Below are 13,526 nucleotides of genomic sequence, written 5' to 3' on the forward strand. Positions count from 1 at the left end.
ACTATGTAAGTCAAATTATAATCTCAACCCAGAAGCAGCAAATCATTTGGGAAAAGGGACTGCAAATTAAAAGCAGGTCTCCAAATTGAGAAAAAGACTGATAAAAGTATTAAATTAATTCCCCACATTCAACTAGAAAATAACAAATTGTATACTATATTTTGCCCAATTTTTTCCAATTTTTTAAAAAATAGGACATTGACAAGTCATATGAAAGCACCCTTCAGTTTAAAAACCCCACCACTTAACTACAAATACAAATCCCCCACCCATGAACAGAACCTTAATCCTGTCATGTTTACCCCTCACCCTCTAAGTTATCACATTAATAAATATATACAATTAGTGCAGAAATTCATATTTACCCTAAAAAGAAAATGTTTGCGATGATCAGGGCCACTATCATGGACCAACAGAAATTCAGGTGGTTGCCACCTTCTCTTATTACAGATTTCCATCAAAGCAGACACAGGATGTTTGCCTGCAGCGGGGGAAAAAATATCCAGTTTTAAATTATTTCTACCAACTTCTGCAACAAATAATGAATTCAAGGTGGGATTAGGGTAAGAGGAAATTCAAAAATGTGCTCTCACCTGACAGATCTTTCATTGCAGCAGAGAAGTTCCCAGACCTCTTTTGTGCTCTTTCTCCTACTGCAACAAGACCTTTAAAAAAAAAAAAAAAGATTGTTCACTAAATAACTTTCAAAGCACCATTTTAAAACAAAGATTCTTCTGTAGGAGTCTGACCCTCAAAATGTATGCCTTCAGATAAAATCAACAGATTCCTAGTACACTTGATTTCTCTATCAATCTTCTCTTCTCTTTTACTGTTTTTCAGCATACAAATTTATATTTAATATTCATAGACTTTGGTATGAGAAATTGTAATAAATACCAAATGTAAACAGAAAACAAAAATTTAAGTATGGCCAGAGGCACGGTGGCTCACGCCTGTAATCCCAGCACTTTGGGAGGCCGAGGTGGGTGGATCACCTGAGGTCAAGAGTTTGAGACCAGCCTGGCCAACATGGTGAAACCCCGTCTCTACTAAAGAAACAAAAATTAGCCGGGCGTGGTGGCGGGCGCCTGTAATCCCAGCTACTCGGGAGGCTGGGGCAGGCCAATCGCTTGAACCCAGGAGGCGGAAGTTGCAGTGAGTCAAGATCGTGCCATTGACAGCCTGGGCAACGAGCAAAACTCCATCTCAAAAAAAAAAAAAAAAAAAAAAGTTTATTGCTAAATGATTTCTGCAGATTTACTCTCTCAAAAAAGCCTCAGTTAAGACTCTTCCAAAAAAGGTTAGGATTTTAAGCCACCAAAAAGGTGAAAAAAGCGGTTGTCTCCAAATAAAATAGGTCCCTTTTTTCCTAGCAAACTCCCCTCTCCCTTCCTAACAAATGGGAGATGTTCTCAAAATATGAACATAACCTTTCTACATAACCTCCCTCTCCATAGGCTTATTACAAAGGGGATTAGCTATATTGCTAAACCCAAACACTGCTTTCCCAATTCCATATACAGGTTGAGTATTCCTTATCCAAAATGCTTGGGACCAGAAGTGTGTCGCATGATTCCAGGTTTTCAAATATTTGCATTGTATTTACTGGTCGAGCATCCCAAATCTGAAGAGGCTCAAATCCAAAATGCACCAGTGAGCATTTCCTTTGAGCATCATATCAGTATTCAAAGAGTTTTCTGCTTTAGAGCATTTCAGGTTTCCAGATGTGGGGTGCTCATCTTGTATGTTACAGGAAATTTTTCAACCTTTGCTAAATAATTCCGTGCTAATACAAGCTTTTCCAAACCTATCCTGGGAAATCTGTGGTTCTCCGAGAGCTTACAGTCAGGCCATGTCCCACAATTCCAAGGAGAACGCTTCCTGAAATTGTACAATACTTACACCAAAGTATTTGGTGCAGAGCTAGTTCATTTCCAAATTCATTAACACAGATTAACTGTTGAAGTTAGCTTCAACTTACTATTTGATTACAAAGATGAAAATAAATCCCAGTTTTACATTTGCCAGCTTTTATAAATGAGGTTTAAACAAGCTATAAAAAATCATACTGAGCTGGCAAGCCTCTCGTGATTCCACTTACATTATTCCAAAGGAAGAAGTTATTTAAAAGATGCCAATTAGCTATTATCTGTGGGAACGATTAAATACTTAACAACTACATACAAGCTACATGGAAGACACAGTGCTGTCCTACCCAGGTATCTGAAGGTAAAAGGAAAATACAGTCAATGCTAATGGTTCCAAAATGCCTTAACACCAGGCAACAGGAAGAAGTAACATTATTGTCAGCAGCTGGTCTACTATACTCTAACCCAACTAAACTACTGAGCTTGTAAAAAACAAAAAAAAAAAAGCAAACAGGGTTTATGAAATCTAGACTAAACAGCATTGTAATAGGAAATAACAAAAAATAAACCAAACTAGAAATAAGGATGGTTCTTTGTCAAGAGAAAATAAAATGGAAATCCTCTTTTCTAAACATGAAATCTGGTTGAATTTGGAGGTGTAATAATATAATTAGATATATACACATTTCCATATTTAGCAACTAGCATAACAAAAGGTGCCTTTTAAAAGTTCAAACTGGTGTCTCTATCCATAGTTATATAAAAGTAAGCTGCTTCTGTGAACCCCAAAAGGGGTTAATGTTTTTTCTGACAAATAGCTGTATATATACAAGAAATGCCTTCAGTTCAAGATCACTGGGTTCAAAAGGATATATTAAAGGTAATGTTAAAGGAGGTGTTAATAAACATTTCAAAAAAGAACTTATTACCTTTTCGGTCTGTCTTAAAATCAACTAGAATGGGTTCCTTATTGCCTTCTTTGTTTTTTCCTAATCCTTCTCCTTCTCTCCAGCCCATTTTTCTCATCAAAACGGCTCCCATTCCTCCAGTTACCGGGGCTGCTCTTAAGAACTGATCCTATCCAAAGAAAGAAAGGTAAAATGTCCCCATTTTACAGTTAGAATGTGGTAACAGATTCATTGTTTACTTTCTAAAAAGAGGAATCTTATTTTACTTCTAGATCTGTTATAGCAATTAAATGTAAATTCCTCTATATACATACTGTAGTGTGTATGTTCTGATTATTTTCACATTAACGTAATAGTATTTTAGAAGTTAAATAAGACAAGTAAATGGCAGTTTTGAAACAGTAGCCCTCGTGCCCCCCTCAAAAAAAAAAAATTAGAACACTCCTGTTTTCGTCCACTATTTAGGTTCACTGGTATCTCTTCTTAGCTTGCAAAATAAAAAGAAGGCAATGTTAAAACAATCAATGATATTAATTGTCCCAGGTGTACCTAGTTTATGAATAAAGCCCAAAAATCACTTAGAAATAGTTTAGACACTGAAGAAGCATACTGTTGTCATCCAGTTTTCTTCCCCATTCTACTATAAAGCAAGTATAAATATTTTACTTTAGAAAATCCCTAAAGCAGCCAAAAAAAAAAAAACTCCTGAAATTTACACAGTAACAAATAGAAAACAATCACATAAAATATCCTGTTAAGTATGCCAAAATGAATTTGAATTCTTTTAAAACCTAGCTTGATGTTAAAAGACTTTTAAAAAACTCCTTAAATGTTTACATACCTAGGCCTCGGTAGCAGCAATGTTGTGAATAGTACGGCTGGCACTGACCGGGGCAAGAAGACAGCTACAAGGATTTGGCCCTGAAACAAGTTTCCATACAGAGGGGTGAAAGTTCACAGGTTATTCTGTGAACAATCATCTCTCTTGTATCCAACCCACTGAACCATAATTTCCATCAAAGCAGCAAACCACTTAATGTCCTAAGATGCACAAGTATATACATTAGCATGATCAACACTTATTTTTACAGGTTAAGAAATATTCAATGCCTCTTATTAAAGGGCATCCATGTACATATAACAGTATTAAATTCTACTGTTGATCTTTATGGCCACTTTTTAAAAATTTGAAACATGTATCTCCAGATCATGCTTTATTTTCCCCTTGTTACTAAATTTTAGGTTTTTATGTTCTCTACCAAATATATATATAAATATACATATAGCAAAAGTCATTAACTTATCAACAGAGTAAAAAAACTTTGGTAGCTCAGGAAATAGTATGTATTCACATCTCCTATATTGATAAGTTAATACTGAATGTAAAAAAAAAAAAAACCATGTTTGTATGCAGTAGTAAAACTATCATCTTTTGTTTCCCAGCTTTATAATTAAATGCTGGGGAGAAAACATGCCAATGATGTGTGACTAGACATTAAGTTCATCAAGATGCTCTGATGGAAGGAGGCAGCTGTGGAGGTAAAAACATACCCCTGGTTCAGTTCCTTATTTGGTGCAGGCCATGCAGTGTAGATGTATAAAGAGAAAGCTGATGCTTGGATATTAACTGCCTTGATGCTACACACCTAGAATGTCTTTTACTTACTTCCAGGTTCATCCATCCCTCTTTTCCAGGGAACACTCCTAAAAAAAAGGGCAACTGTGCAGAGTACAATATAAATCCCCAGATAACCCAAGTTTCCAATTTTGTTTCCATTCCCTAGTATCGTCATCTGTTTCTTTACCCCAATGTGAAAAAGCTGATTAATTTAATGAGACCACAATAATAAACTCTTATTTATCAGGTCACATCCAAATCATCCCATTCCAGAAATAAAAGTTCTTTTAAACCAACTATTTTAAGTGTTTTACTGATTAATGAGAATACTGATAAAACTTTGCTTTTTTTAAAATCTAAAAATATACTGCAACAAACTAAAAAGAACACAGAGGATGTTGGTATTCCATGTGTTTTTTAACACATAGGTGGATGCTGGACTATACTAAAGAAGAGCCAAAATGATCGTTTGACAGGTTTTCTAAACACAATTACACATTTAATGAATAGATAATCTTTGTGATATTTAACAAGAATGATACATGTTAAATTTTCAGCTGCCTAATGACTTCTACATATTGTGGTCCATGTTTAATTTTAAAAAGTTTCTTTTTTAGTTGATACTAGCATCAAATATTCTTCAGTAATTCTATACAAATGAATCTTTTCCTGTAAGTTCTACTTTTAACTATAATTTAAAATTTGGTCTGATGAACATATCTTTATTGCATAGTTTATCAAAATGATTTGCTTCCCAAAGTATATCTTATATAAAATATGAAGTCAAAGTCTTTTTTAAAGGTGCTACTAAAATTTTAAAATTATTTACTCAAAGTCTGTTAACTGCCTACAGGACTGCAAATACCAGAAGAAATTGGTTTTAGGGGAAAACCAATTGAGTCAGTAAAAGATTCACTTTTTAAAAGTTATTTAAGTTATTAACATATTTAGAAGTATACAAATATTATGGATCAGCACATCATTAGATAAAGACCAAAATTTTGTAATGGAAGCACATTCAGAAGTTTCTACCTAGTAGTGAACATTGCCTGTATTATGTGCCTGTTTTAACACCTATAAGCTTTATTTCTAACTTCCTGAAATATTGGCTGAAGCTTCAAGACTAAACAGTATTAAAAAAGTAAAACTAAAGAAATAGATGTACATTTATAGTTCTGCCCAAGATGTAAGACATTTTTTCAAATAGTATATAAATCACTTTCATACTAACTATAATACAGAAGTCCAAGATTAATCCAATCTTTAAAATATTTTTCTATATATATTTTCACCTTTATTCTAACACCAACTCTCAGCAAACTACAGAAATTGTAATTTCTTAATGAATCTAACTGTGTATTCACTATACACATCAGTGCAACTACTTCCCAAAAAAGGCAGGCATAGTGAGTATACATGATGTTTCATATTAATTTGTTAGTAAGATCAACAAAGATAAAGCTATCAAAATTGAAATAAATGTTACAAGATTAAAATACCCAAAGCAACCAATGTCTCATTTTTCAGAAATTCAGCTCATTCACTGGCACTCATAGCAACTCTCTATAGGTAACCATCACATTACTGATTACCACTAGACACCTCGGAGACTTTGAAATTCCAAAATTACTTGCCCACGATCATACAAGGAGTCAGGAGTACAACAGGATAAAGAAACCTTCCCAATCCATTAGACCACGCGGCCTCCCAGTTTCAGCACTGCTATGCTGCCAGTACTCCTGTAACAAATTTCCCATCACCCATCCAACCAATCTTTGTCCCTTCACCAGAAGGTGTTTCTTCAGAATGCCCTTCTTAGCCACCTAAGACTCCCCCAGTGATGAGGCAGCCGTAGGTGGAGTTCACAGGTCTCACTGCAGAATCTGAAACCAGATGCACCTACATCTTCGTAGCATGAGGCGTCCATCCTCTCCCTTGATTTTAGGTCTTACATATCTGTTTTGTCATGAAATTAGTGGTTCTCAAATTGAGCCTGTGGATCACCAGAGGCCACTAGGGCCTAAATGGTGGTCCACAGATTAATCTCCATCCCATCCCCTTCACCACAGCCCACCCCACTCCAACCATCCTCCCTCAGCCTTCCAGTCCCATGGCAAGATCACCACATGCAGAGCTAATACTAGGGCCTCCCAACCACTTGCTGTGACCAGCAGCTGACAACCAGAAGGACCTGGGCCACAGGTCACAAGAGGAGTAAGGAACAGGGGCCAAGAGATCTTACAAGAAGGCACAGGCACTAATGAAGCGGGTGGGGTGCAAGGACAAAGGAATAGAGGAATGGAAAATTAAGGTGGTAGAGGGCTCTTGGGGGCAGTGATCCACCAAAAATAAACCTGTAATAAAGCATCCCATGATGAAGAAAAATTTGAGAACCACTGCTTTGAAATGATTAGGTTAGTAGTCCAGCAGGAACTGTGGAATATTCTGAACAGCACCTGATACGCTGTTAGCGTTCAAAATATAGTTAAATCACCCCTTCAAAAGCAGCAGTAGCAATTTTTAAAATAACCTTATAAATTAGTGGCTCTTGAGCCACATTTATACATTTGCCATTTTCTCATGAATCCAGTCCGTCTTCAGTGTCCGCCCTGGAGCATATACACATAGCAAATTTACTCGGAACTTTGGTTAGAGTCACTGGTCTTTTCATGCAGTTTTAATAAAGTTTCCAAAAAATTTAAACTTTGTTTGACACTTTCATATGTGCATATACTGTGTACCTTTTTAATCCAGGCTTGGGCACCAGTATTGGCCAACTGTTCTTGTGTCAAAACCTGTACTCCTGTACTTCCTGTGAACTGGCCAGGAATAGAGTTCAGCTGAGCCCAGGCATCAATCTGAAGAAAAGTAGTAGTCTCAGTTAACTAAATAAAATTACCTGATTAAAATGTCACTGGTAATAATTCGCTAAAAATGGCTGAAAAGCAGACTTAAATATTTAACTTTTAAACCATATTTAACATTAAATGTTTGCCTACTTTCTAAAGAAGCAGTTTGACAACATTTAGTGAATTCTATTAATAAGATTTTGAAATGTATCTAAAAGCACGGCTACTAAAAAATACAGCTGTTAATATTCTTCAAACTGTCATACAGATAAACTAAAAATGCAAATAACAGCTCATATGGCAATGGGTCCCCACCCTCCCTTCCTACCTATCTCATACAAATGTATTATAGTACATGTCATGACAGCCTGGATTCTTAATTACTTCCTTTGAGACATTATAAATACAGACTAAATTCATGACACAGGTTTAAAGAGTTTAAATACAGGAAACTGTCCACTTGAATACATAAAACAACTTTTTTTTGAGATGGAGTTTCACTCTTGTCGTCCAGGCTGGAGTGCAATGGTGCAATGTCTGCTCACTGCAACTTCTTCCTCCCGAGTTCAAGCGATTCTCCTGCCCAACCTCCAAAGTAGCTGGGATTACAGACATGCGCCACCACGCCTGGCTAATTTTGTATTTTTAGTTGAGACAGGGTTTCTCCATGTTGGTCAGGCTAGTCTTGAACTCCTTACCTCAAGTGATCCACCCACCCCGGCCTTTCAAAGTGCTGGGATAACAGGCGTGAGCCACTGTGCCCAGCCATAAAACAACTTTTTAAAAAAGCTTGTACACTTTTTTTCAGTCGCCAACATTTGTTGTGATAAAGAATCAGCTGTCATTCACACAAATTAGATTTACTAAACACCTTGCTATATCAGCAACGTATTTCCTGTCTGAACATGTACTTACTGATTTACCATAAAACAGTAGGAAATGAAATGGAGAGGCTGTCCATTGTTAAAAGCACAGACTCCAGATTCAGATTGCTTGGGTCTGAATCCCAGTTCCCCCACTAATTAGTTGTGTGACCATGGATATCACGTAATCACTCTTTTTTTTTTTTTTTCTTCAAGACAGTCTCTCTCTCTGTTGCTCAGGCTGGAGTACAGTGGCGCCATCTTGGCTCACTGCAATCTCCGCCTCCCGGGTTCAAGCAATTCTGCCTCACCCTCCTGAGTAACTGGATTACAGGCGTGCGCCACCATGCCCAGCTAATTTCTGTATTTTTAGTAGACACGGGGTTTCACCACGTTGGCCAGGCTGATCTCGAATTCCTGACTCCTTGTCCCCACCTCAGCCTCCCAAAGTGCTGGGATTACAGGCGTCAGCCACCACGCCTGGCCTTAACCACTCTTTACTTCAGTTTTCTCAGCTGAAATATTGCAGTTATTACTACCTACACATTTCATAGGGTTGTAGGCACTTAGTTGTTTTTATACACCAGATTGTAAACTCCTTGAGGACAGGGAAATTTTTCTGTTTTGTTCTCTCAAGAAACAGTTCCTGCCACATAGTAAACAATAAACATTTATTGAATAAATGATCAAGCCTCAAATCACTTTCATTTAAAATAAGACATTTAAAATAAGGTAAATGATGTTACAACTTAACTAGTTAGCGAAATTCTTATTTAGACATTAAAACTGGTACATTGGTGTGAGTTGGCTGAAGGTACATAATAATTAAAAAAAAAAAACTGCTACATACCCTTTCCTGAGCTCTATTTAACATGCTCATGGCTTCAAGGTCAAATGCATTCTCACTGAGTCTTTTCTGAGCAAGTGCTCGTTCACTCATTGCTGTAGAGATGTCCACAGGCTACGAAAGAAAACACAGATAATTATCTCAAATTACCATAGTCCCCTAAATTCTGAAAAGTACTCATATCTTTAGTTGCTACATGTCAAAAACAAAATAATAGTCTTATATACTAATAATCTTGGAAAATAGGGAGAAGACTCAAAAAGAGAAAGTAGTCTTGGAAAACAGAAAAGGATTAAGATAAATTACAAAGTATCACACAGGCAGCAGAACTGAACCCAAAATCTGACTGAATTTAGTCAGTTTTCTATTATATATATCAAACTATAATCATAGACGATTCCATTAAGAACTTAAAACTCTCTACCCTTCGTGATTGAAAGCCATTTATAGTAAACTGCAAATTTTTTTAACTGTGGTAAAGGTTATTACATTCCTTAGCAGTTTTCATTTTACTCATTAGCATAACCTTCAGAAGCAGTAAGCAAAATTATTGAATAAGCAAGCAGAAAATCATTATGATCGCTCTTTTACTCATCAGCGTGTCTTTAACATCTTCCCGTTGTGGACACTTTGGTCTTAAGAACCCAATTTCTTTAAACAATATATTCAGGATATACATAAGCAAACCATGTTTTCAGTTTATACACACTACTTATTATAAGTATAATATTATACTATTTATAATTATAATACTTCTGTGGAAGTCCATAACATCAACTGAAACACTTTTAAGTGTCTGAAGTCGTAGGTCTTTCTTTTCAAAGCTCATATTCTACCTTTTAAAACCTTATGGCAAGTGGAAGAAACTTTTTTTTAAAAAGTAATCTTTGGAGCCAATTCTTAATTTGTCAGATTCGTGGAAGGTTTAACCACAGAAGGAAAAACACATCAACATAAGTATTTGGTACTTTTTATATTCTAAAATTAAAAGCTCGAGTTGATCTGTATCAACTCATTTCTTGGTTTTTGTTCTTAACATTATTAATATTTCCTAGTTATCTCACACAATAACATTCATTTTTGTAAAATGCTTATCTGACATGGAAGGTTTTGCTGTTTTCATATACAAAGAGTAAGTAGACACTGCATGAACATAACAAACATGGGTAAGTCAGTAAAGAGCTAACAGCTATGGATTTTCTTTTTTACAAGTAGAGGCTAGTTGTTATTAAGACTATGTATCATGTATAAAAGACTTCTTTTAAGAATAAGACCTGTCTAGTAGAGAAGGCTGTATGACTATGAGAATAATTATAACTCATGCATAAGGATTCACCAATCTTTCTTACCTTCAGAACCTCTAATCCTCCAGAACCTCTAATCCTCCATAATTCTTAGTTACCTTGCTAATTAACTAATACTCCTTTAGCTAACTCAAGGTTTTTCTTTAAGAAAGTATGGATTCTGATATAATGCCTTCTTAAAATGAAAACAAAATTAATTTTTTCTGTAATTAGACTGTTTAATATATAATCTTTCTAGAGATCTATAAACAGTCTAATAAGCAACTGCAGAATACATCTTTCAAATTGAATCTCAACTATAATTTCGCTAAGTCGATTTAAGTAAATCATCACACAAATTAGAATATTTCTAAGACCTATTAGAAATATTAATCTAAGCAAAGTGAGACTGAAACACTAAGAAACTTAGTATGTTCGTCTTTTACTTGTTAAGTCTGTTTGATTCTTGGGACTTTACATGAGAATGCAGATATTTCAGGTGAAAATTCACGTCCCCCTAGGCCTACCTTAAGATGTTTTGTCAGCTAGGATTATCAAGGTAATTTTTGAAGGCACACCATGAGACAAGTACTGTCTCATTAACCTTGTCACACTTACTTTGCTTTTCCTAGCAGTCTCTATAAATCTAAGTGTTAAAGTGTGCTTAGACATAAATAATAGGCTTTTATGCTAAAAACGCTAAAATCTGAGAGGATACTGGGGAAAATGTGTCTACCCACTATCCCAACTCCTGATCCCTAATTTCTAACTATAAATTAGCCACGAATCTATTCAGATGGCTCTAAAATATAACTTCTAGAATAAAACTAATTCTTTCCAAGTAGAAAGCAAACTATTATACCGTGAATATTTTTCTCTCTTAGCCCTTATTAAACAGGTAACCTAAATGCCTCACCATTTATCCCCAGAATGGAACTCTTCAAATCTTAGTGTTTCATATTAAATTCATATGACTCTGAAAGGAATTTTACTATAGCAACCTTGATATTTAAATAAAATTACAACTATGTTTTTCCTGAGGTAGTAAAACATTTATTCTTCAACAGACTCAAAGAAATTTTACTATAGCAACCTTGATATTTAAATAAAATTACAACTATGTTTTTCCTGAGGTAGTAAAACATTTATTCTTCAACAGACTTACCAAGGGAGCTGCAAGTTCATGTCAAAAATGTATTACCAAATAGTAATTTGACTATTAGTTTCATATATATATATATATATATATATATATATATATTTTTTTTTTTTTTTTTGAGATGGAGTTTCGCTCTTGTTGCCCAGGCTGGAGTGCAACGGCACAATCTTGGCTCACTGTAACCTCCCGCCTCCTGGGTTCAAGTGATTCTCCTGCCTCAGCCTCCTGAGTAGCTGGGATTACAGGCACGCGCCACCAACCCCTGCTAATTTTGTATTTTTAGGAGAGACGGGGTTTCTCCATGATGGTCAGGCTGGTCTCGAACTCCTGACCTCAAGTGATCCGCCCGCCATGGCCTCCCAAAGTTCTGGGATTATAGGCGTGAGCCACTGCACCTGGCCATATTTTTATTTTTAAATGCGAAAACACACTCAAAGTAGAATGAATGAAGATTATCTTAACCTCGTAAGGATCCTCTAAAGTTTACATCAAAAAGCCTGTTTCCAGCCGTTCAAGGTAACACAAGTTATACAATAAGGCATAAAAAGCCAATACAATCCCCAAAGCAGCAATTTTTAAGGGTCAGACCCGATGTTACTTATCAGTATTGAAACACTCATAACAGCACAGCTACCCTTTAGAGCAGCATTGCCCAGTACAACTTCCTGCAGTGATCACTACTGAGCACTTGAAGTGTAACTAGTGTGATTAAAAACCTGATTTTTCAGTGGCTGGTAACTGCTATATTGGACAACAGAGCTTTAGAATCTTAACTATCCTTTAATATTCAGAAACTGGAAATGTAAGAAAGGCACCAAAATTATGGTAAAAGGCCCTTCCAAAAACTGGGAAAAAGAATCTTTAATCTGTAGAATACAATTATCAAGTTGTCATCAACAAGCCTTAGTTTTTACCAATACACTATAGACTAGCACGTTACCTAATGTAGAAAAATAATTCTGTAGTAATATTCTAATAATGGGGGAAATGTTTACTGACCTTTCACCTTTGCTCTAAAAGGTGAAATTTACATAAAAAGTGTCCCGAATTACAATTCTCAGATTAATAAAAACTGCCCAAATTCTTCACTCTTTCTCCCTCAGCAACAAAGCAGACAACTACTACTTATAAAACCCACAAAGGTGTCTGAGGAATAATGAAATTATATAATGCAGTTGGCACCATATAACATGCATTTCATGATCTATATCATACATGTAAGGGCCTTTTACATTTTTATTTCTCATTTAGGAAATTCTTCTAAATCAATTTACTCCTTTTGTTAACACAACTGTTGACATAAAAAGAACAAGTATCTTAAGAGACTTCTTAGAGTATCAGTGAAAGGATATAAAAGAGCTAAAGATAATTGTTAGGATGGGGTGAGTCAGATAAGGAAAATACCTATAACCAGAAAATTATTTTCCATTATTGGTAATCACAGATACCTTAAAAGCAGGCATAAAAGGCAAACTATAAGAAAATAGACCTAAAGAAAAGCATCTGGCCTGTATATAAAACATGATTTTAGAATATTTAGCAAATATTAAAATATAAAGACGTTCATGCATACAAGAGCAAAATGACAACTATAAAAATTAAAGCCACAGAAGGTCCCCATTATGTGTTTGGTTGGCTTTAAAAAGTGAATTACAAATCTTTTTATTGTATCATACAAAATTATCTAGTGTATAATAGACTAAATGAAGTACAAGGGGAAAACAAATAGATAACCTACTAAATGGTTCAGAGAAATTCAGCGTTAACCACATAAGAGAATCTAGGAAGAAAAGAATTAGTAACAAGGCTGTATATTACACATTCTAGCAGTGCCAGAACCTATGTGTTTAATTTCCAATTAAAATTTTCATTTTACTCCAAGTTTTCCTATACATTTAGAGCTTATAAATTTAAAAAAAATTTAATTCCATTGGGATGTGGAAATATGATTTGGTAATACAAACCAGCAAACTGCTTAAGATAAAGATGATCTTAACATCTAAGCATTCACTAGACCTTAACAATACTACCTCTGGACCCCTAAAACATTTGATTGGTACTAAATCCATGGTAATGGTTGAGTAGAGTTATTACTGCACTTATGTCAAAGATTACATCCTAATCTTCTACT

The 13,526-nt window shown here is 35.3% G+C and overlaps 2 protein-coding genes across 7 annotated transcripts in view; one reads left to right on the forward strand and one right to left on the reverse strand.

Moving 5' to 3' along the window:
* Positions 1-13,526, forward strand: part of DONSON (DNA replication fork stabilization factor DONSON) — a 30,035-nt gene that overhangs the window by 13,269 nt on the left and 3,240 nt on the right. The gene's annotated exons all lie outside the window — the stretch shown is intronic.
* The window catches only part of SON (SON DNA and RNA binding protein), a 33,672-nt gene that overhangs the window by 1,230 nt on the left and 18,916 nt on the right, over positions 1-13,526 (reverse strand). For 2 of the 6 annotated variants that reach the window (XR_013414932.1, XR_013414931.1), the window contains exons 7-13: positions 8,957-9,067; positions 7,136-7,252; positions 4,443-4,480; positions 3,618-3,697; positions 2,798-2,945; positions 594-665; positions 366-481 (exon numbers count right to left, since the gene is read on the reverse strand). Coding sequence is in view for 2 of the 6 variants with exons in the window: in XM_015132962.3 (XP_014988448.3) it covers positions 366-481; positions 594-665; positions 2,798-2,945; positions 7,136-7,252; positions 8,957-9,067 (564 nt within the window). In the remaining 4 variants the exon portion in view is untranslated. The remainder of the gene's footprint in view (positions 1-365; positions 482-593; positions 666-2,797; positions 2,946-3,617; positions 3,698-4,442; positions 4,481-7,135; positions 7,253-8,956; positions 9,068-13,526) is intronic. The other 4 variants (XR_001443401.3, XR_003727893.2, XM_015132962.3 and 1 more) reach the window with 2 other exon arrangements.

Source organism: Macaca mulatta, chromosome 3 (genome assembly GCF_049350105.2).
Source record: "Macaca mulatta isolate MMU2019108-1 chromosome 3, T2T-MMU8v2.0, whole genome shotgun sequence".
Lineage (NCBI taxonomy): Eukaryota > Metazoa > Chordata > Mammalia > Primates > Cercopithecidae > Macaca > Macaca mulatta.